At 30.1% G+C, this 22,962-nt stretch overlaps 3 protein-coding genes across 5 annotated transcripts; 1 reads left to right on the forward strand and 2 right to left on the reverse strand.

Annotated features, from left to right (window-relative positions):
• Nucleotides 1–1,719: 1,719 nt before the first annotated feature.
• LOC130670158 (ATP-dependent RNA helicase DHX33) lies at nucleotides 1,720–13,595 on the reverse strand. 2 transcript variants are annotated; one of them, XM_057473384.1, is made up of 8 exons: nucleotides 13,235–13,595; nucleotides 5,207–5,824; nucleotides 4,860–5,092; nucleotides 4,445–4,795; nucleotides 4,158–4,356; nucleotides 2,342–2,618; nucleotides 2,100–2,252; nucleotides 1,720–1,885 (listed from the first exon to the last, which is right to left on the reverse strand). In XM_057473384.1, the coding sequence occupies exons 1-8, from the start codon at nucleotides 13,456–13,458 to the stop codon at nucleotides 1,877–1,879; spliced, it is 2,064 nt and encodes a 687-aa protein (XP_057329367.1). In that variant the 5' UTR covers nucleotides 13,459–13,595; the 3' UTR covers nucleotides 1,720–1,876. The 2 variants fall into 2 exon arrangements, with proteins under 2 accessions (XP_057329367.1, XP_057329366.1); XM_057473383.1 differs by lacking the exon at nucleotides 1,720–1,885 and having other exon boundaries at nucleotides 1,958–2,252; nucleotides 13,235–13,594.
• Nucleotides 13,596–14,329: 734 nt separating this feature from the next.
• LOC130670159 (major facilitator superfamily domain-containing protein 1-like) lies at nucleotides 14,330–18,151 on the reverse strand. The gene is made up of 7 exons (XM_057473385.1): nucleotides 17,658–18,151; nucleotides 17,284–17,560; nucleotides 16,759–17,175; nucleotides 16,365–16,676; nucleotides 16,169–16,281; nucleotides 15,851–16,089; nucleotides 14,330–15,788 (listed from the first exon to the last, which is right to left on the reverse strand). Exons 1-7 carry the CDS (start codon nucleotides 17,797–17,799, stop codon nucleotides 15,744–15,746), a joined length of 1,545 nt encoding a protein of 514 aa, XP_057329368.1. The 5' UTR covers nucleotides 17,800–18,151; the 3' UTR covers nucleotides 14,330–15,743.
• Nucleotides 18,152–19,894: 1,743 nt separating this feature from the next.
• On the forward strand, nucleotides 19,895–22,896 carry LOC130670161 (neuralized-like protein 2). Of its 2 annotated transcripts, none has more exons than XM_057473389.1 (4): nucleotides 19,895–20,387; nucleotides 20,589–20,986; nucleotides 21,203–21,526; nucleotides 21,604–22,896. In XM_057473389.1, the coding sequence occupies exons 2-4, from the start codon at nucleotides 20,641–20,643 to the stop codon at nucleotides 21,714–21,716; spliced, it is 783 nt and encodes a 260-aa protein (XP_057329372.1). In that variant the 5' UTR covers nucleotides 19,895–20,387; nucleotides 20,589–20,640; the 3' UTR covers nucleotides 21,717–22,896. The 2 variants fall into 2 exon arrangements, with proteins under 2 accessions (XP_057329372.1, XP_057329371.1); XM_057473388.1 differs by having other exon boundaries at nucleotides 19,896–20,501.
• The last annotated feature ends 66 nt before the right edge of the window (nucleotides 22,897–22,962 follow it).

A 22,962-nucleotide genomic window follows, 5' to 3' on the forward strand; every position in this document is an offset into this window, starting at 1 on the left:
TAGAATTGTATACAATTTCTATACAAATTGTATACAATTGGATCGGGCCATTTTTTCTATCCAATTATATATAGTCTATAAATAATTATATATAGTCCATATATAATTGATATATAACTCTATACAATTATATAAAATCTTTTTTCATCGGGAAGTTATTGAGGCAACGGAAAAACCTGGAAAATTTGGATATACCAACATCAGCGACTGAACCGCATCCGACGGCAGAACAACCGCTGAATCCATCAAGTGTTGCTGAAATTATATTTGGAGGTAAATTATAATTAATTAAGGCCTCTGATTAAATCATTAATCTGGCTAATTAATTATAATATATTACTTAATATCTTTCCGTTGATCTCGCGTAAAGAAACGGATAGTTCAGGCTCTCCAGCCGTTCAATCTCGTGTTCTCGAAAGTTCCATCGCGTCTCGTTTTGTCGCCATTAAGTGTTCGAAACTCTGTAGTATTTATTCAAGGCTCTACAGCCAGAATAAAATAAAGTTGTCGCATAAATAATCCGGTAATTAAAACTATTAAATTATAAATATATTCCAGGCTCTCCAGCCGTTATAAATTAATTTATTACTGCATCTTAAGGTTAATGCAGGCTGGAATTTATTCCGTCAGCCGCATTAATTCTATAATTCAGAAATTTAATCGATTTACTCAATTAACGTCAATAAAAATCGGGATCCGCGTGACGCCAATTCACCGGCCTGAAAATTCTAGTCAACCCGAAATCAAATTCTAGTCATTACGTGATTACTAAATTAATTTTAAGTTAATTAAAATATCTAAAAATTAAATAAAAGATGCTAGAGTTTGGGTAAATTAAATTTTGAGTAAAGTTGATAACGGATTATTTTGAAAGTGAAATAAATTTAATTGTGAAAAATTATCAGTGAAAAATTGAAGAATTGAAAATTATAAATGAATAATATTTGTGGCAAATTAATTATAAAATTTTAATCAGAGAAATTAATGAGTGGAAATTTATAAGTGGCAAAAATAAATTAATTTATAAATTATACTAAACAAAAATAAATTAATTGATTGAAAGGACAGTAAATTATAGGATGAGAAAATTTATATTGAGTATTGAAAATTATGAAGTATTGAGAAAAATTGAGTGAGAAAGTTACTGAACAAAGTAGAGTTGATTAAGTGAATTTAATGTTATGGGAAATCTGTGATTCAGTCCGGTGGACAATTAAATAATAATTATACATCCAGGGGATGAGATTTTAAAGTAAATTTTAGTTATACATCGAAGGGATGATATTATAATAATTTTAGTTAATGTCCAGGGGACAATTTATTAATTGGTATTGAGGTTTAACGTCCAGGGGACGGTTTTTTAACGTGGGAGTGTGTGTGTGTGGAAACGTCCGGGAGACGTATTAGTTTGTCATAAGATTCCGTCCAGGGGACGAGGTATAATTTAGTTTGTCATAAGATTCCGTCCAGGGGACGAGGAAAAATTTAGTTTGTCATAAGGAAAACCGTCCAAGGGACGAGATTATTAGTTTGTCATAAGGAAAACCGTCCAGGGGACGAGATAATTAGTTTGTCATAAGGAAATTAGTTTGTCATAAGAAATTAGTTTGTCATAAGGTAATTAATTGTTATAAAAGGGTTAAATAAATAATAAGCAAGGTGCTTAAAATTATTAAAATTAAAAGTAAAGTTTTAAATAAAGTTTATTTCAGCCTGTTCACTATTCCTCTCCTCTCTGACAAAATATAAAATTTACATACGACCCTGAGTTTCTAAATAAAATACAATTAACATCCGGTTCTGGAAGGCCGAGTCCATATTTCAGTGGCGCCCTAATATTCGTCTATAATACTTAGGTGCGACCAGACTTGGCAAGCTAATCACTCTGTCATAATTAAAAATAAAAGTTAATAGAAAAACGACATGTGATTAAATGATTAAAACATCCAAAATTGAAAATAATTATAGTTTACTATCTAAAAATTAAAGTTATTACTTTACTTTTCATAATGTGTACAATAATTTTATACAAAAAATTATACTACATTTATATGTAAAAATTTATAATAAATATAAATCGTATGCTATTTATCACTCACGACTTTAGCGTTAAGCCAAGACGACTCTATTACAGACAGATTACGAATATAACATTTTCCCGTTGCTACAACTTCTGTGAACAAAACTAGAGGGGGTTTTGATGTATAAAGAGTTGATGAAGGATGTATAGTAACTGGTTGTCTCGTAGCCAGCTGAAAATATTTTAAAAAATTTTTTGAATTAGTGTTTAGATAAATATTTATATAAAGACAACGATACTAATCATTAATAAGATAATTACAGTGACATAAGTATTATCTCTTTGTAATTCTGCTACATTTTCATTAAGACCATCTAAGAGAGCTTTTCTCAACAGTTCAGTATTAGATCCACAACTTGACTTTTCTAAATTTGCTCTTTCTGTCAGTCGAGATAATTGTGCTCTTATTTCAGTAGCATATTCTAAATTTCGATGATGTAAGTAATTATCTTGACACCAAACTTTTTTCTTTACTTCATTGGTGTAAGTTTTGTAAACATTCAACATTGTTATATGATCACCCTCAGGAGAAGCAAACCTGAAAATTTTTTTTATTTAGTTATGAATAATTTTATAAATAAAAAGTTTTTCTAAGGTAGTTGTCCTGCTACGATATTGTCAAAAAATTATGAACCATATGCGCGGTAAGAATAGGTTAGCTGGTATTAAAATTGATACATTGTTTTTCTCTGATACTGTATCCGTGAGAAGTTTATCTACACACTACTTATATATACGTAATACGTATCACGTATACACTGTAAAAAATCACCGGGGTAAGTCCAAGCGGTGTAGGTGTTAAAATCGGCAGCAACACCGGAGATTCTTTTTTAACACCGGTACAGAATATTTACACCGGCGGCGGCGTTAGTTTCACACCGATATTATTCCGTTTTTACACCGGTTACCCCACTTTTACACCGATTTTACTCCGCTTTTACACCGGTTACCCCGATTTAACACCGGCATTTTTAACACCGGTGAATTACTCCTCCTACACCGGTGTAATTTTATTTTAACACCGGGCGGAGTTAAAATGAATCGATTTTTGACACCGGTCTTTTTACAGTGTACACAAATGCTGTTAAAAATTTTCTTAAATTATAATTTGATAACATCGCATATACTTTACGTTGATGTATAGTTTACTGAGTATCTTTTTAAATTTACCGCTCAAATAATACTGTCTATACTCGCGTACAGCATTGTCAGATTGATTCTGTCCAATTCACCGAGATATATATAAATTTTCATTTATTGTTGAACTTTGTGTTGCTATATCTCAACAATGAGATGGTGAATACTTTTTTTTTTAAATTCAGGACAAACCCTATCAAAAAGATCTATGTAGGATCGCATGAGAACTCATAGGAATCTATATGGAAAAGTATGGATTTATGTAAGAATCTATAGTAATTAATATAGGTGTGTATGGATTTATATAAGAATCGATATAGGAAACCATGGGTATCTGGATTCTCATATGGGAAATCCACATAGAATACTGTGGGTACCTGGATTCTCATATATGAACCACATAGGAAACTGTATGTGCCTGGATTCCCATACAGGAACTTGGATATATAGATTTCTTTGTGGGGAATTCACATAGGAATCTGGGTTTCTTTATAAGTAATTTCTTTAGAATCTGGGGTATCTGAATTTCTATGTCCACCGTCTATTGATACGAGTATATGAATTTATGCTAGATTCCTATAGGGGATCTATGGGAATATATCCGAAAACGCCATGTAGGAACCCGCATAGGAAACTAGGCTGGATTCCCCTGTGGATTTTTTTAATAGGGAATTTATTAATTTTCTGTTAGTTTTTCAAAAGTTTCTGACTGTTAGTTTTTTTATTAGAATCATGAATGCGACTTAAAACGCATACTCCTCATTGCTCGCAAGTACACGATTTGAGCTTTGATTATAAATATCTCGAATTAGAGAGGGTCACTTGCCTTCAAATTTTAATGGTAATTGTATCGTAATACTCTTAATAAGTATACAAAACTTTATAATTTTCTGACACTATGCTCATCACCCGACAACTACCTTAATATGAAACTAATTACTTTAAACGAGCAGCTAAAGCCTGATCACGCTTTGCTGGAGGTTCTGTAAATACAGATTCACCAGAAAGAAGAGCGACTACAGTAAGTGCTTCATCAAGACATTGATGTTCTACTGATGCAAGAAGCACTTTAGTAAAACGCGGATCTAATGGAAAAAGAGACATTGTTCTTCCAAGTGTTGTTAAATGTGGGGGATAACCTATTAAAGCCATGATTTGATTATTAGATTATTATAGTAGTAGTATTAATGTGTTAATCTGATTTGAATTATTCAATTTATCTACAACCTTTAACAGCTCCAAGTCTTTCTAAACAAGATATAGCGACATCAATTGCCTCTTTTGGCGGTTTATCCATGAAATCGAACGTTGTAATATCAATCCCAATCGCCAATAGTTGTAAAGCAATCCCAACTAATGAACATCTCTGAATTTCCGGTATAGGCATTTCTCGCATTTGTGCAAATTCTTCTTTTGTATAAGTTCGATAACACTTTCCAGCACATTCACGCCCTGCTCGTCCTGTACGCTGCCATGCTTGTGCTTTAGAAACTTTTTCTACTTTAAGTATATCTAATCCTGTTGTTGGGTGATGTGTCCTAATTTTTACCATACCCGTATCAATAATATATCGAATACCTTAAAAGTATAAGAAATATATTTATTTATTTTATACTCAATATTAATAAATATTTTAATTAACCTGATATGGTGACTGAAGTTTCAGCGACGTTTGTCGATAAAACTAATTTTCGCGTTCCGGTTACTGAACTCTTGAATGCTTCTAATTGTTGATAAGTCGGAAGTGCCGAATAAAGTGGAAATACTTTGAGGTTGGGGTATCCTTTACCATTTAATTCTTTTGCAACTTGTCTTGCTGCAACTGCAGCTGCTTCTATTTCTTCTTGACCAGTTAAAAATATTAGAATGTCTTCACTAAAAAAAAAAAAAAAATAATATTAGTGATAATAACAAGTTATCATAATATTTGAAAAAAATTAATCTTCAACTAATATAATTTAATCGTAATAGTAAATTATTAATTAATACTTTGCTGGTGATTCACGATGAATCTGGAAAGCTGTAACCAATGCCGAAAATGCATACTCATCTTGAGATTTAATTGCATGAAACATTTTTACGGGGTACTGACGGCCTTCAAGATAAATTACTGGAGCTTTATAATATTTTTCAAATTTATCAACGTCCATCGTTGCAGACATAATTATAAGTTTCAAAGGAGGTAAGTCTTTATGTTTTCGAATATTCTGTGCTCGTCTGGCGACCCCAAGAAGTACATCCGTTGAAACTGATCTTTCATGTACTTCATCAAGAATGATAACTGAGTAATCTGATAGATCTTCATCAGTCATTGCTTCTCGGACCATCATACCATCAGTTAAAAATTTAATTCTGGTTTGTGAACTAGTTACATCTTCAAAGCGTACACAGTAGCCAACAAGCTTGCCTATTTCAACAGCTTGCTCTTGAGCAACTCGATGTGCTACACTAACTGCCGCTACTCTACGTGGCTGAGTAATTCCAATACATCCAGATGTACCAACAACATCACTATGCAATATAAGTTGAGGTATCTGCGTTGTCTTTCCACTTCCTGTTTCCCCGATGATAATCACAGTATTATATCTGCGTATTTCTTCCAACAATCTTTGGAAAGAAAAAAAAATTAAGTTTTTATTACATGAAACATCTAAACTTTCCATAAGGAAAATGATATTTAAAAATTCACGTTAAATTTTGATTTGAAAAATATTAAATAAACAAGACACAATAATAAAACTCAATATCAGAAACAAAAAAAAACACAGAGAAGATGATAAAACATAGAGTGATGTAAAGTGTTATCGATTTATTACATCCCGAAAAAATGAATCCCGAGAAAACTTTATTTGTTGGTATTATATGTATGTATATGACATAGTATACGATACGAAGCTTAAATAAAATACTGAATTAAAAAATTCGGATATTAATATTTCCAAAAAAAAAAAAAAAAAAAAAAAAAAAAGTGATGAATGACCTTAACTCATTAAAACTTATGAGTAAAACAAAGTTGATTAAAATTTTGGATATCACTGATGGATTTTAAAGAGAAACTCGATTAAAAATATATTTAACACTGTTAAGAAAAATAATTTATTATAATTTGATTATTTAATCATGTAAATTTGTAATTTTACAGTAAAATGAATATTTTTTTAAGGTGAGTCAGTGCACGGAAAAAAGAAAACAGGAAAAATTAGAACTGATTCCATTTTGAGGCAAATTGGGCAAGTAGTTTATGAGTTATATGAAAAAAACCTCAGAAAAATAATTTTCTTTTTTATTTTTTGTATAACTCGTAAACTACTAGACCGATCGACTTCAAAACCTACTCAAATCTGAGTCGTGATTAGCAACTTCGATTGGCACCAAGCACGTCTAAATCGACTGATTCGTTCCAAAAATATCGGATGACAAAAATTAGTTTACCCATACACACGTGCGCGCACGTGGACGTCCATCTGATAAAAACTCGATTTTCGAAAATCGGACCAAAACCAATAACTTCCCTTTTTTGAAAATTTTCAATTTTCATAACGAAAAGTGAAAAATACAAAAAAAGTTAGAAATACCAAAATTGCACACCTTTTGGTTTTTTAACTTCCCGCTAAAAAAATCGACGATTTTCGAAAAATTCGGTAAGTTATAGTTTTCACCCCGATTTGCGAAAATCGAATTTTCATCAGATGTCGACGTTTTGAGGTCCTAGGAAGCTATTCTGACTATTTTCAGAATGATGTCAGAGTGTATGTAGTAATTAATCGATTTTGATGTTTAAGGCGGCAATCCAAAGAGCTTGTTGGCCAACAACTTTTCTGAAAATTTCAGATCATTTGATCGAGTAAACTCGAAAATATTGGCGAATTACGAAAATAAAATGTTTGTTTAGTTTTTTATTGATTTCTCAGAAGCGACTAATACGATCGACTTCAAAATCTAATCAGCTCTAGAACTTAATAAAACGCGTCGATTGCCGCCTCAACCATAAAAATCGGTTAATTCGTTCGCGAGATATCGTGCACGGAAAAATTGAAGCCCGACTGGTTCGTGTGCAGCACACGACTGAGTCATGTGCAAGAAAAAATAAAGGCAAGCACACGACTGGTTCTGGTGCGCACCCAAACCAGTCGTGTCTAGCACCGTACTCAGTCTGGTGTAGCACCCGAATTGCAGCACCGTAATCAGTCGTGTGCAGAACAATACTGATTCGTGTGTGCACATGAACCAGTCGTGTCTAGCACCGTACTCAGTCTGGTGCTGCTGTTGTTGCCATTCGGGTGGCGCACCAGACTGAGTACGGTGCTAGACACGACTGGTTCGGGTGCAACACCGTACTCAGTGTGGTGCTGCTCATGACTCATTCTGGTGCCATACCGTAACCACTCGTGTTCTACACTCGAACAGTTACTGTTCGAAATTATAGTAATCTACACAGTTACATGATTGACAGTATGATTTTTGCAATTTTCCCCAGCAAAATTTAACACTGCCTTTTAGTAGCGTTCACGATTATATAAAAGAGGTTTTTATGATAGGAATTAGATGAAAAAAATTGACTTAAACTAACTAATTGTAATTTAGATTGTTTGTCATTGAAATTTATTCATAAAATACATAAGATTATACAATTATTATATTATTTCTTTACTATAAAAATAAAAATTTATACCCAACGTTTTGGTATGAAATAATAACCATTACCGATTTGAATAATACGTGTCACCGAACAAAATTCAAGATCTTCCATCGTTAAACAACGCCCAAATGGCGCACTATCAACAGCACTCTCATGGAGTCTAAATGCTTGATAGTGTTCATCGTAATAACAATAGTCAGTTATTTTTTTTGTAATAACATACAATTTATTACTATCAAGTTCTATTATTTTGAACATCAATAATAATTCTGGACCAACATCATCCGGTATCATTAACACAACATTTGTTTTTATCGTACGATTTTTGTAAGTAAGATAATTAATTTCATTAAGAGTATTCTATGGATTGATGGGCAGAAGTGATGCGTACATAAAGAATCCGGGTATATCACGAGCGATTGTAAGAGTTGATTGACCTTTGTCGTAACGAGAATCATTTGAAGAACTCTTGCATCGCAACCGATAACTAAACTGCAGCTGATGTTTAATATATTTGAAATATTAAAAGTATTTTGAAATATTGATTTTCTGCGTTTAAAATTTGTTGACTTTCTTTCACCAAACTCAGTTATAACAGAAACCGTTCGAGTGTAGCACACGAGTGGTTACGGTGTTGCTCCAGAATTAGTCGTGAGCAGCACCAGACTGAGTACGGTGTTGCACCCGAACCAGTCGTGTGCTTGCCCTTATTTTTTCTTGCACACGAACCAGTCGGGTTTCAATTTTTCCGTGTGGGAGAAAGAAATGCTAAAAAATGGTTTTTTTGAAAACAATGGCATACAAAAGTATTTTCGAGCTCGAAGAGCTTGAAAATGTATTCACAATAATGTTGTCGGGCTCAAGGAGCTCGAAAACAGCGGGAAGTTTTGGGGCTGGCCCGCAGGGTCAACTGATAGACCGATTTTTAGTAGATTTCATAAAAATCTAACTATTGTATTTGTCCTCATGATGGAATTTTCGAAAAATTTTGCTACCTCTAAACTCAGCTCGACGAGCTGAGTCAGGAAATACATTTGGTTCAAAAGTTTATATATGTATTTATATATATATATATATATATATATATATATATATATATATTGTAACGGGTTTTTCACCACCGGGGATCTACCGGAGTGAAGTCCGAATACACGTACGATTTTTGGCAACCTTGTTCAAAATTATTAGTTGGGCGCCAGGTGATTTTATAATCACCAAAACAAACAATTATCAAAATATAACTCGGCTCAGGGTGGCGGATCGGGGAAAGGTCAGGCACTTAAGATTACGATAAATAATTAATCAGAATTAACACAAAATAATTAGTCGTATATTAAACAGAAAGTAATTGATCGGTATCACAAAAATAATCGGTTACAAACAAAATAATAATTTGCCGTTGTCGGCTTGACTCGATATAAACAAAATTATCAAAAAAAAGTCGTAGTTGATCGAAAAACACGATTAGTTCATTGCTCGGAGAAAACACAGTCGGTTGACGAAATTAAAATAAAATCATTTTATTTTTCACACAAAATACTTGCCGAATGACGTCAGAGTATTGTAAACGTAAGACTCGACTCGGTACGAATGAGACACGGATAATCCGTAATTCTCAGAATTGCTCGATGAAATAAAATAAAATATAAAATAATATTTTATTTCGGTAACGCGTTCAATTTCACTATCACACCGTTATTACGCGGAATTAATTATTTCATTAATTAATCATTATGGCACTTCACTCGTTTATTAACAAAACAATTTAGTCGTACACTTTGTTCCGATTCACGCCGATGCTTCGGCTTGTTCACTTGTTCACAGGAGTCGGTTATTGTCGGTCGAAGTTATTTTTCGCGATCATTATTCGGATCAAACTCGAATTGATCTTAAATGTCGTTAATCAAATCGTTCAAACGTCGGAATCGAATATTGTTCATTTGGTCGGGTCGAATTGTTCAAATAAAAAAAACGTGGCCGTTCCGTTCGGCGTCTATCCCGGATCTCTCGTTTCAATCCATGCGTTGGATCGTTTGCTCGGTCAAAGTCGGAATTTTTCGTCATAGATGTCACCAAAAGTTGCTCACCGGGTAATGATTTATTATTTCAAATAATTTTTAAACCACGGGTCGATGTCGAATTTTCCTCATGTTACAATATATACAATATAAAGCGCCGTTCTCCAACGATAGCGTCCGCAATTCTACACCGATCTTAATGAAACTCAGTATACTTATTCTATGGACGATTACCTCGGATGAGTTCGAAGATGAGCCAATTCGGCCAAACGGAAAGAGATAGCTTATTTTGGTTTGTTCTATGTGAAAGCTCGTTCGATTGCCTACAGTTTTGACTATACAGCTCATTGATTTGACCATTTTTTCTAATAGATAAATGGTTTTGAACATTTACAAAATATTATAAAATCTAATTTTATGCAGGTTTTCACTTTGATTATAGCCACAATTTTAAACCGAGCGCCTTAAAACTTAGTATACGTATTTTGTGGGTGACTACCTTGTTCGAGTTTGAAAATGAGCTCAATCGGTCGATTAGTTTAGAAGTTATAGCATTTAAAAATTTTCAAAATGTCCAAAATTCATATTTTTACTTATTCTTCCTTCAATATCTTTTGAATGTTATAACTTATCAACTTTAGATCAAATTCATCTGAAAGCTCTTCAAATAAGCTTTAATTTTCATGCCTATATATGTGCCTAGACCAATGAAATTACTTATTTTACCATTCGTTTAATGAAATTTTGCTATTGCATTAGTTCTCCTACTTCTTAGTAAATTCATGGAGCTACTTAAATTAATTTTATTGCAGTGTGACACTTATAAAATCCAAACATCTCAATTCAGTGGGTATATACAATTTTGTTTTATCGACAGTGTATAAATGATATGATACATCAATAACAAGATTAACATTAGTTATGATGATAATATTCTCTATATCTACTCGTCGTTTGATATTCTAATAGGCTTTTTATTTCAAGTATTAGTACTAATTTTAAGTATGACACTTTGATATATCACAATCAAATTTTAATCTTAGATTATTTTATTAGTGGATTTTATTGAAAGCAAATTATTGCCTTTGTCCATATGGTAGAATTTTCGAGGAATAAAACCATAATCTATCATAATTCTTCGAATAGGATCCAAAATACCATTGGTCCGATAGTTTTAATATATGCATAGGTATCTTGAAATAACGTCAAATCAAAACATATAGTGCATTATCATCAAAAATTCTTCTGAAGCTCATTTAGTTAGCTTCAATTTTTGGCATTATACTTATAATTTTTTGATTTTTTTTGTTTTATCATCTTGAGAATTTTCAAGAAAATGTCAAAAAAAATTTTATTTCGTTATTAACTTTTATTAGAAAGGTGAAAATAGTCAAATAATGAGAAATCTACTTTCATTTCGGCTGCCGAATGGCCTTTTTTAACTTCCCGCTAAGAAAATTGTAAATTTTCAAAAATTCGGGAAGTTATTGGTTTCGGTCCGATTTACGAAAATCGAATTTCCATCAGATGTCGACGTTTTGAGGTCCTAGGAAGCTATTCTAACTAATTTCAAGATGATGTCCGAGTGTATGTATGTATGTATGTACGTACGTATGTAAATACCTATATCTTTTGAACGGATGAACTGATTTTGAACTTTGAGGTGTCATTCGACGCGGATTGTCAATATCTTGAAGCTGTGAGAAAATTGAGCTTGATCGGTAGGGCTCGTTCAGAGATATTCCAAAAATAAAATTTTTTCAAAAATGTTTTTTTTTTGGATAACTTTTAATGTGCTCGATGGATTGATTCCAAAATGGACTGGGCTCTAGAGCTTTATAAGCCGCGTCGAATGCCACCTCAACCATCGAAATCGGCTCATTCGTTCAAGAGAAACCGTTGTCGAAAGAATAAAAAAAAAAAATTTTTTTTATTTTTTTTGAAATATCTCAAAATCGACTCGATAAATCGAATTCAAAATTTGATCAGCTCTAGAACTTGATAAAACGCGTCGATTGCCACCTCAACCGTCTCAATCGGTTTATTCGTTTAGGAGATATCGTTGGAGAAAAAATGGTGAAAAACGTGTTTTTTCGAAAACAACAGCATACAAACGTATTTTCGAGCTCGAAAATGTATTCACAAGAATGTTTTCGAGGTTCTTGAGCTCGAAAACAGCGGAAAGTTTTGGGGCTGGCCCGCAGGGTCAACTAACAGACCAATTTTTTTTATTGTCTTTGTATTTTTTATCACAAGAACCCTTATGAAAATTACTATCTGAATCCTTTTAGTTTAATTGTAATTCATTAACGACGTAAAAACGATTATTCGTGAAAAATTTAGCTGCTATTTTTTACTGTTGTTATTGTTTTTTTCATTGTTTCTCTCTATCAACTACTAGTGGCAGCACTAGCGTATCAATATGTTTGAAAAAAAAAGCAACATCTAAGACAAAAGGCGAGATATTTAAAAAAAAATGTTAGTAAAAAAATATTAAACTGAAAATAAGAATTAAAAAATCAAATTGATAATTTGTTAGTTGAATAAAAGTTGATAATAAAAAAAATGCATTAATAATATATAACAAAAGTAATGATTAATAATAAAATGAGCGATTGAGGTGTGCACTTTTGGATTTTCCAACATTTTTAACTTTACAATATCCCAGTTACTCGGTGTTTTTGGTGGGATTTTTCTTTTTTATTGATAATATACAAGAGATGATACTGACTCATCCATGAAGTTTTAAGTACATAGGCTTTCGTATGCTCATTCTCGTTACGATGATTATTTTTTATTGTCCGAAAAAGGCAGTCATTAGCATACTAATAGGATCCTTTTACTACCTTTTTAAAGAGAGCTTACTTCCTTTTACATAAGCACGGCAGAGTAGGATTAATTATCGTTGTAAGCGTATATCACTCAACTGTTATTTAAATTTACAATTTATTAATAATTATAAACGTGTATTATTACTTTTAAGGTGAAATTGTAAAAATTCTCAATGATTTAAAGTTACGAAAAAAAAAAAAAAAAAATAAGGAATTATATAAGTTCGATTGACTTATGAGCAGCAAATTTCCGGCTTGTAAGAAACATTCTTGATAAATATATAGTTTGATGTTTGAATATAGAATCAATTACGATGGCTTTGAAAATATTTCATTTTTTAAAGTCGGCGCGTATTTTTATCGGTAGAAATCACTTACTCTACTGCTGATACGGTAAATTCATAATTAGTATTTATAAATATACTAAAGCTATATTATAATTATATGAAAGAATTGTTATTTCTAACCTTTATTATTATAATAATCTTGTTATTAATCAATAAATTTTTTTGAATAAAAATTTTCTTACCTTTCACGCAGTTTATAAACAGGCAAAGATTTTCGTTGTTGTTGTATATTTATATTAGTTTTATCATTTATAATCTTGTCCTTTTGATTTGTCTCATTTTCTAATACTTTATTACTCGACGTTTCTCCAAAATTTACAATTGTTGGTTTTTTTGGTATAAATTTTGAAAAATTTGCACCATTTATTACACTATATTTTGAATCTGCGTTATCATGGACACCCATGACTTATAAAATAAATTTAATAACAATGAAAAGTTTTTTAAACCTATTTAGAATTTATGTGTACGACGAAACACGTGTTGATTTGATACCCATCAAAGCAACAGCTGTTACATGTTGCACGCGTATGTGTAAAATAAAAACACTTGTTCATACACATTTCGTTTCACTATTTTCCGTAAATGAGAACGAGGCTTAAGGCTAGGCCGTACCTAACGAAATCTCGAATTTAAAATTTCTAATGACGATTTGAATATTTATGGGACTCGAATGATGAAAATCTTCCGAGGAAGTTTGTCTTCTGCTTTTTGTCGGAAGCTAAAAAAATCGTTGTAATGATAATCAATTAATAAATTAATAGAAATCTAAACTTCGAGAATTTGTTGAGTACAGTCCAGCCAAAGTAGCACACGTAGTTTTGTGACATCTATAAGATAGCAGTTTTGAGGCTGTTTTTTGACCTATCGATAAGACACCAAACTGTTGACAAAACAATCAAAAATTTGACACCAAAAAAATATCGGCTTAAAAGATGTTACACAAGTGACGACAAAAAGTAAATTGCAAATAATTGTCAAATAAGTCATCTAAACGATTTTTTAATTGATATTTTTTTTTTAAAAAGGGAAAAAGAAGACAAATTTCTTATGACTCATAGGACTAACATCTGTATGTTTAATTATATAAAAAAAAAACGGCTTTGAGACAAAAAAAAATTAGTTTGTCCTCTTTTAAAAGACATCTTAAAGTTGTCTCTCTATGCTTCTTGGGAACTTTAATAATAATTAAAGATTTAAATTTACATCAGTAAAAAAGTAATACAACAGTTCATTAAAAAATTCATATTTATTAAAAATATATATTAACAGTTTATAAAATCATTGTTGTTGAAACTTCATATAGTTTCGATATAATTGTATATTTATCTTAAGAGTGTGCGAATAGAATTTGAACCGGATCAAATATTATTATTCAATTCAAAATTCAAATCGACAAATTAAAATTTTTCGTAAATTTTTGAATTATTCGTAAGCTTTTTCCTATTATTCAATTCGAACTTCAAGTATTAAATTTGAATCTTATTTCATAAATTATAAAATTTTTGTTACAATAATTTACGAATAATTCGAATAATTTAAATAAGTCCTGGATTCGAATTATTCGCGCACCCATATATTTTACTGGTCTTATATGTATCACAGAGTATTAGTGGGCGACCGGGAAGACACAATGAACATTATTAGTATTTTATACATTTAGTACAAATTGGTATAAAACGAGAGTGTGGTGGTGATATACTATTCATTGGGTGAGTATATCAATCACATTACCGTCTTATATTCGTTCGTACTAGACACATACAATAGTTCTTTTAACAAATGCTCAAAAAATCTCTGTTATGTATATGGGGCATTCCACGCCGAATCAATAACTTTGGACCCGACCCCCTTTGATTTGGCTGAAAATTTTTCTCATTTTCTACCCCATCAAAAACGTTTCTCAGAATTTTTTTCAAATTTTTTTACCCGACTAAAAAAAAGATGAATTTAAAAAAGGCTTTTTTCCACTAAGCTATAAAAATTGAATGAAGTTAAAAAGCTTTTTCAAAAATTGACTAATCAGGACGTTTTTTGTTGATAATTTTCGTTGTTAAATGTACTTTTTTAACAAAAATAGAAAAAAATTTTTCAAAGATGTCTTTTATCTTTTTTCTTACTTTTCCGAAAAAAGTTCTGTCAATTTTTGAAAAAATTATGGCTTACTGGAAAAAAAAGCCTTTTATTTTTTAAATTCATAATTTGTTTCTGGTTAAGTAAAAAAATTTGAAAAAAGTTTTAGAAACGTTGTTGACGGGGTAGAAAATGAGAAAAAATTTTCAGCCAAATCGAAGGGGGTCGAGTTTCGAAGTCATCGATTTGGCATAGAATGCCCCATACATAGAAGTCAGTTTTGTTAAATATTTAACTTAATTTACTTCATGTTTTGTAAAGACTACAAACTGTCAGTTTGAATCATTTATAGAATAACGTTACTTTTCTAAAAAGTGGCATTATTAACCTGCCTCTAAAATATTTTTTAATGAGTTCCTATTTTTAACAATAACTTTTTAGCCCCTGGCTTCACGATCGCTAATTTTTGTCATTTTTGTAATCGCTTGTATTTTAAATATCATTTTTTAGCGTCATCTGTAGATACATTAGAAGATATTTTCCAAGCATATGTAAAAAAAAATACTAAATACATATTTTTTTTATATACAATTAACTAACTATTTTACTAAAATCAGATCATCGGAGTGCACGGTATGCTGTTGCTTTTGCTTGTGTTGGCAGCTGAAAACAATTTTTCAGTTATAATTAATATTATAGTCAACAATGAATTAAATTTAACGTACTATTGGTCCAATACGGGATAAATAACGATTCCTAATAGTAATATCAGATTGTGGCTGTAGTAAGTCATCAGCAGTTAAATCTGATGTTGAACTCGCAGATAATAATTTTTCTCGCTCTACAGTATTTATAGAAGGACGATTTGCTTCGTAAATTTCTCGTTGTTTTGGTGTCATATTCAAATAACCACCAGTTTTCGATGAATCTGATATCCATATCAATGTGCTTGTAATTAATGAAACTATAAAATATTAAAATTATATCATTTAATTTATTTACATTGTGAAAAATTGATATTTTTGATTATATTGTGAACTTACTCCATAGCCAACCAAGGAAAAACATTTCCAACATAAAATATCCACCTTTATCGACAATTATCCCAGCTAAAATAGAAACAACAGCTAATCCCAAATTTTGAACAGCTTGAGCACTGAAAAATTTTTAAAACAAAATTTAGATTACTATTAATAAAATTATAATTATAAATAGTTGATTGAATAAATTAAATCATACATTCCATAGGCCGTTCCCAATTGATATTCCGGAATAACAAGTGCGATAAGTGGCCAGAGACTACTAGCCAACATAGAATAAGATAGTCCCATAGTTATCATACAAATATATGGATCAACATTTGTAAATGCTAATAATCCATGTGCTGTTATCGTTCCAGTAATACTAATAAATACCCAAAGAACATTTTTTCCTGTTTTATCAACTACAAAACCAAACAGTGGTGATGCTATAGCTGAAATAGAATATACTAATGAGTTTACAGTATTGGCAGCTACTGGATCATATTGATACTTTCTCTCAAAGTATACTCTGGAAAAAAAAAAACGTTATCAACATTAATTTGAATAAATAATATTTATCAATTAATTATTCAATATTTGCAATAACATACTTTCCTAATGCAATAAATGGAAATATCGCCACGTAATATGCAATGCAAATAACAACAATAAGCCAAAATATCCCTTTAAAATCTTTAACATCTGTTAATCTTACAACTTCTGGTTCTTCGCCGTGACCTCTACGTAATAATGTTTCTGTACGTTTATCCATAAGTCCAAGTAAACAAGCACAAATCATAGAAAATACACATGTCAAAGATGCAAGAAATAAAACAATACCAATACATTCCGGTCCAGAATATTCTTTAGCAACATAGTTATATATAGGTTCCATTACTAAAAAGTTAACCGTTGATCCTACACGAGCAAAACTCAATTGTAATCCAAATACCATATTTAACTCTTTCCCTTTAAACCAAAGAACTGCATAACTGTTTTGTGCAACTGCCAAAGATTCAGCACCAATTCTATAATAATTATTTAACATTTAATTTTATGGAAAATATTAGAAATTTTCAAATAATATTTACAAAGTTTGTTGAATAAAATATAAACAAATAATTAAAATAATTTACCCAAAGACAAGTCTACCAAACATCATGAGCCAAAATTTATTAACCATAGCACCTGTTGCAAAAATTATTTGTCCTGCTAACGCTAATCCCATGTATATAACTGTTCCCAATCTTATACCAAATACACTATCGAGAAGAAATCCTCCAATAAAACAAAGAATAACGTTTGGCCACGAATAAATTGAGTATAGTAAAACAAATTTACTAGTTGATAAACCTAAATCACTTTTAAAATTATCTTGTAACGCTCCAGGATTGTCATAACAAAAATATGAACCTGTAATAAAATTTTAAAAATGTGATGAAATAAACTGTGTAAAATTATAATAATTATTATTTATTAAGATAATATCATATAAAAATATGAAATTTACCAAAACCAAGAAGACACATAAGGGCTAGACCGGAAAATCTCCATAGTCGTCCTTTAGGATGACAACAAACCTTCAAAGATTCATCATCATAACTGGATGCACTAAGAGTAGTGTCTGGAGTTTCTATTATTCCGCCTTCCATAATGTACTCGGTTATTTTTGACCTCCTTTATGTTTCTTTGTTGTCTAGCCAACTAACTTTGTTCTTATAAACACGGAGTAAAATACATTAACAACTGTCAAGACATACTAAGTATTAAATTATTTATTTGATATAAATATATAAAACTTCACCGTAATTTAATATATTAGCCGAAATTATATTATTACATTATAAAAAATAAAAAGTTATTTTAAGAGAAAATTATCTGCATTAATTTTTAAAACAAGATAAAGTTTGTCATTAATACTAATATTGGACAATATGACACTTCTTTCATTACATCATTTAATGTATATTGTCATCCCAAATCCCAACAAGAGATTGGACTTCGGGTGTCGTCGGTTTCTATTCCCACTCTGTATGTTTTACGTGTTAAATGTTCTCCCACATTTCTGTACGCATGCGCAGTTCATAAATGTTTGGTAATGGGACAGTTTCCGAGTAGTGTTGCCGAAATCGAAGCAACTATTCGATTTTTCTCAGTCGAATAGAATCGACTGAAGACAATCGTTTCTAAACAAACGATTATTGACATGATCAATTTTTTCGAAAAAAAAAAAACGATTTGTTTCTCTCCCAAGTTTATAGCTGCAGAACCTATAGCTCAATAATCGATCGTGTAAAATCGATTTTATAATTTTTTGTTCAAAATAGAAAAACGAATATGGGTCCAAAATCACAAATTGTGAATTCATGTCTACTATAAAAAAAAATTATATTAATATTTACTTTATTTGACAGTCGATTATTTGCTCACAACTTTAAAGTTGCACAATCGATCACCTAACAATTTATTTTGAAAAATCAATTTCGAAATTTTATTTTAAAGTTAAATATCACCGCGTATAAATGTAAGTTTGTATTTCGAAGTATGAAATTCTCATATGGTCATTTGTATTTAAAATAATAACAAATAAAATACTCTGTTTATGTGTAATAATTTTTTATTTAAACTTTTCAGTAGAAAGCAGTTCAGAAAAAAAAATTTCTCAATAAGTGAAGTATTGTATTTAATTAATATTGCACACCTCAAGCGCGAAAGCGCTAGGGGTGCTTTACTGACGGTTCTTCCTCGTTGACAATTTTTTTTTTTGTGAAAAATCGATTATATCATCGCAACTTTAAAGTTGTAAAATCGTTTTAATAAAAATCGATTATTTTTTAATTTTTCAAATAACGTAAAATTTTGATCTATAAAATTATAAATTGCCTATCTCTGATTAAAAGAAACGATTCAAAACGATTTCCGATGTTTAATGCCCATAAGAAGGGTGATTCAAAAGTGTTCAAAGTATTCAAAAGCATTAAAAAGTATTAAAAAATTTTTTTTTTCTAATCGTTTCAAATCGTTTCTTTTAATAAGGGATCTTAAGTATCGGGTGACAGGAAACGTTCCAAGACCACTCAAACTGTATTTATATTTCTCTGAATACAAAATCAAGATTTATTTATCTATTTATTTAAAGTTTCTTATAATAAAAATATATAATTTAATAAGTATGTGCCACGACGATTTATTATTTAAACTATTGACTAAATATTGATAAGACGCAATAAGTGTTGTAAGATATCAATATATAATTTCAAATGAAATTTAAATGCTCGCCTATTTGTGAATCTCAAGTTCACTAATTGATTAACAGGTGGAGGCACCTGAGGCCATTGAGGACAAAACATAGCCTATTCTAGTAACCTTGGCGATAACTAGCTATGCGTCTCAACCACTCCGCGCCAAACAGTCATTGGTTCAAACTTGTTTTGAGTTTCAATGAGATCATACCTATAGCTAATTTTTCTCACATGTCAACTGTTTCATCAACTCCTAACTTTTTTAAAGTAATTGACATAAACTTTTTGAACCATTCTATAATTCTTACAATTGCTTACGGTTTTTTCACCGTAATCGTTCTAAATAATTTTATAACATAAACATACGGACTCCTTCACAATATGGGTTTACAGTATCTTTATATTACAATAAAAAAACCATACAGTTTACATCGTTCTGTATCAGTTGGCATCATTGTTGTGTCATCGCACCTAGTCATATGTCATATGATTTAATAATACTGCATCCAACTCTGAAATTCTTATCATAACTTCTTGTCGATCTAATATTAAAACATGTTTAGTTCTTTCAAACTATAATTAGCGTATAGAAGTCTAAAATCCAACAATTTTTTACTTTTCATATGATTTGTACAAACCAGTCTTTAGGATAAAGTTTTTGCAACCAAATAGCGAAACCTGGTGGACATCGTGAATATTTTCTTGTAGATTTAATAAATAATACATGAGTAAATAAAAGTATTGGATAAAAAATAATATATGTAAAAAAAAAAAAAAAAAAAAAAACGTTAAATCCATTGAGCAATTTCGAGAGACTTTATCTCTATTACTGATGATATACTAAATCAAGTAGTTGAAAATAAAACCCCACACTCTTATGAATCGAAAAAGTTTAGTCTTCAATCTTAACTTTTTTACTATCCATGCGATAGTTTAATAATTTTTCACCTCTCAGCCACTCCTTGCTCCAATATGTGATTTCTATTTATTTGTGAGAGGTACAATAATTTATAAAATTAAAATGTTTTTATTAACTTTTTAATTATACAGTTGTTTATTCGAAAAAAGTATTTTAATGTGTTTGCTACCAAGCAGTAAACATTGTATCATTTGTATGTTGTAGTTTTTTATAATCGTAATGTACAATTAACTACTGATTATTTTTCTGCCAGTGATATAAACTTTTTTTTTATTTTTAGTGCAAGAAAATAAGAATCCCATTGATTACACCCAATAAAATTAGTTTATATCATGTCGGAAAAATCACGAAAAACTGTTACTCGATTTCATCCAAGTCATGGTGAAAATATAATACTTTGTGATGATAATACAGTAGCCTATCGAAAACAAAGTTTTGCTAATGCAATAACATTTAGTGAAAAACCTTTACTACCCGGTGAAATTTTTCTTTTGGAAATAGAAAAATATGAACGAGGATGGAGTGGTCATATGAGGCTAGGCCTAACCCAAATTGATCCTGTAACAGCTGATAAAAAAGGCTTACCTCAATATGCATTACCCAATTTAGTAAATATGGGCTCTAGTTGGGTATTCGCAATAACTCAAAGTCATAATATTTATTTTAGTGTCAGTGAAGGTAGAGACTATAATGATAGATAATATTAAAAACATTAATTCTATAGTTATATATATATATATATATATATATATATATATATATATATATATATATATATATATATATATATATATATATATATATAATAATTTAAAAAATATCAATGTTTTTTTAATATTAATATAATTATAGAAAGATAGTTATAAATATTATTCAACTTTTTTCTTTTTAAAGGTGATACAAATCCTCATCATGAAAAGAAATTAATTACTGATGGCATTACTGTACAGACTTCACGTGGAATCATTCCTTATACGGCGTTAAAACCAAACACAGTTGGTTCATGTCAAAATCTTTTGCCGACAGAAACTGGTAGTCGTATTGGTGTTATGTATGTACCACAACGAGGTACTGATTTAGCAGAAATGCATTTTATTATTAATGGAGTGGATCAAGGTGTATGTGGAAAAGACATTCCTTATAAAGAAAAACCAATACATGCAGTTGTTGATGTTTATGGTACAACAAAGCAAGTCAGAATTATTCAACTCTATGCTGGTACTAAAATTTTTTTTGATATTAATTGTGATTATAATTATTTTTATATTTATTAATTTACTATATTTTAATTTCAGTTTCTACGTTACAAAGTGCTTGTCGGGACGCTATTTTACAATATACAAAAGAAAACGCGGTCAATTTGTTACCATTACCACAAATGCTTAAAGACTTTTTACTTTATCAATGATAATAATTTAGAAACGAAAGTTATTGTAATAGTTATTTTTCTTTTTTATAATAAGTTAAGATATTTTGATTTAATGATAAAATCAGGCAGGTCCTTTTATCATTATTAGTCTTTTCTTGACTTCAATCATTTATTGTAAATTATTATATTCTACATTTGAGATTTTACAAAGAAAAAATCTATATGTCATTACCATATATAATTGAATGAAAATAATACATTTTATTATTCATCGATATTCCACGAGCAACTATAACATTTTTTAAGTCTTTTTTATCAGTGTAGTATTATCATAACCATATAAAAAAAAAATATGCCACTTGGCAGTCAGAATCGAAAGTAGATTTTTCAAAAACAATTTTAAACCTTCATAAAATCGGCAAAAGATATAAAATAAAAATAAAAAAAAAAAATTAAACTGAAACTTATTCCATCAGTTTCTACGTACCTTGTTCAGAATCTAAGTAATTTCATAAAAAAATTGTAAGAAAGTGAACCCATGGAGATAGAACTTTTTGTTATGTTGAAATTTTTAAATGACTACCATATTTCTACTAATTGAGCGATTCAATTTATCTTTGAACTTAATAAAGGTAATCGCCAAAAGAATAACTAGACCAATTTTTATTGTGATCCTTTCAGAATTGTGATCGCGATATATATATATATATATTTTTTTTTTTTTTTCAATTAATGGTATTTTTTTAACATACTCGACTGATTAAAATATATTTATATAAAAGTTGCACCATGAGGACAAATAGGTACAGGGAAAAATTTGAATAGTTGCTGTAACTAATAGTTGAGTTTAACTGTTGAATTGAGATGTGTGCCTGTCTAACTTCCTCAGCTAAATGCTTTAGTTGAAGAGTTTTAGTTACTGAAACTCAAAATTTCTCTAAGTGCAATAGTTATTTTCATGAAATCTACCTAAAAAATTGAATAAAAATCAAAAAATAGTGAATTTGGTTGTGGAATGTCGATAAACAAAATGATTTCTATACTAACCGTAGATGAAAAGAATCTAAAAAAAAAAAAAAAAACAAAATTATTAATATTTAAAAATATTTACGTGAACATCTGAATGAACTTGAATCTCATAATTAAAATTTTATGAATTTTTTATTTTTTTTTATTTTAGTATACTTTATAGAATACTTTAGTTATAAATTAAAATATTTAAGAAGTAATTGTAATCACAAAGTGAAATGACTTCAAATTATTGTTGAATTCAATAGATTTATAT

Source organism: Microplitis mediator, chromosome 6 (assembly GCF_029852145.1).
Source record: "Microplitis mediator isolate UGA2020A chromosome 6, iyMicMedi2.1, whole genome shotgun sequence".
NCBI classification, from domain to species: domain Eukaryota; kingdom Metazoa; phylum Arthropoda; class Insecta; order Hymenoptera; family Braconidae; genus Microplitis; species Microplitis mediator.

Bases quoted from the DNA above. Each gene is read 5' to 3' on its own strand.
- LOC130670161 (XM_057473389.1), top strand. From the start codon at position 20,641: ATGTCGGAAAAATCACGAAAAACTGTTACTCGATTTCATCCAAGTCAT. The intron at 20,987-21,202 runs GTAGAGACTATA...TTCTTTTTAAAG, and splicing joins TTATTTTAGTGTCAGTGAAG to GTGATACAAATCCTCATCAT. The intron at 21,527-21,603 runs GTACTAAAATTT...TTTTAATTTCAG, and splicing joins AATTATTCAACTCTATGCTG to TTTCTACGTTACAAAGTGCT.
- LOC130670158 (XM_057473383.1), bottom strand. From the start codon at position 13,458: ATGGGTGTCCATGATAACGCAGATTCAAAATATAGTGTAATAAATGGT. The intron at 2,619-4,157 runs GTAATTAGTTTC...AAAAATTTTCAG, and splicing joins GCTTTAGCTGCTCGTTTAAA to GTTTGCTTCTCCTGAGGGTG. The intron at 2,253-2,341 runs GTAATTATCTTA...AAATATTTTCAG, and splicing joins GAGATAATACTTATGTCACT to CTGGCTACGAGACAACCAGT.
- LOC130670159 (XM_057473385.1), bottom strand. From the start codon at position 17,799: ATGGAAGGCGGAATAATAGAAACTCCAGACACTACTCTTAGTGCATCC. The intron at 17,176-17,283 runs GTAAATTATTTT...TAATTATTATAG, and splicing joins TTTGGTAGACTTGTCTTTGG to AATTGGTGCTGAATCTTTGG. The intron at 16,090-16,168 runs GTAAGTTCACAA...AATATTTTATAG, and splicing joins TTTCCTTGGTTGGCTATGGA to TTTCATTAATTACAAGCACA.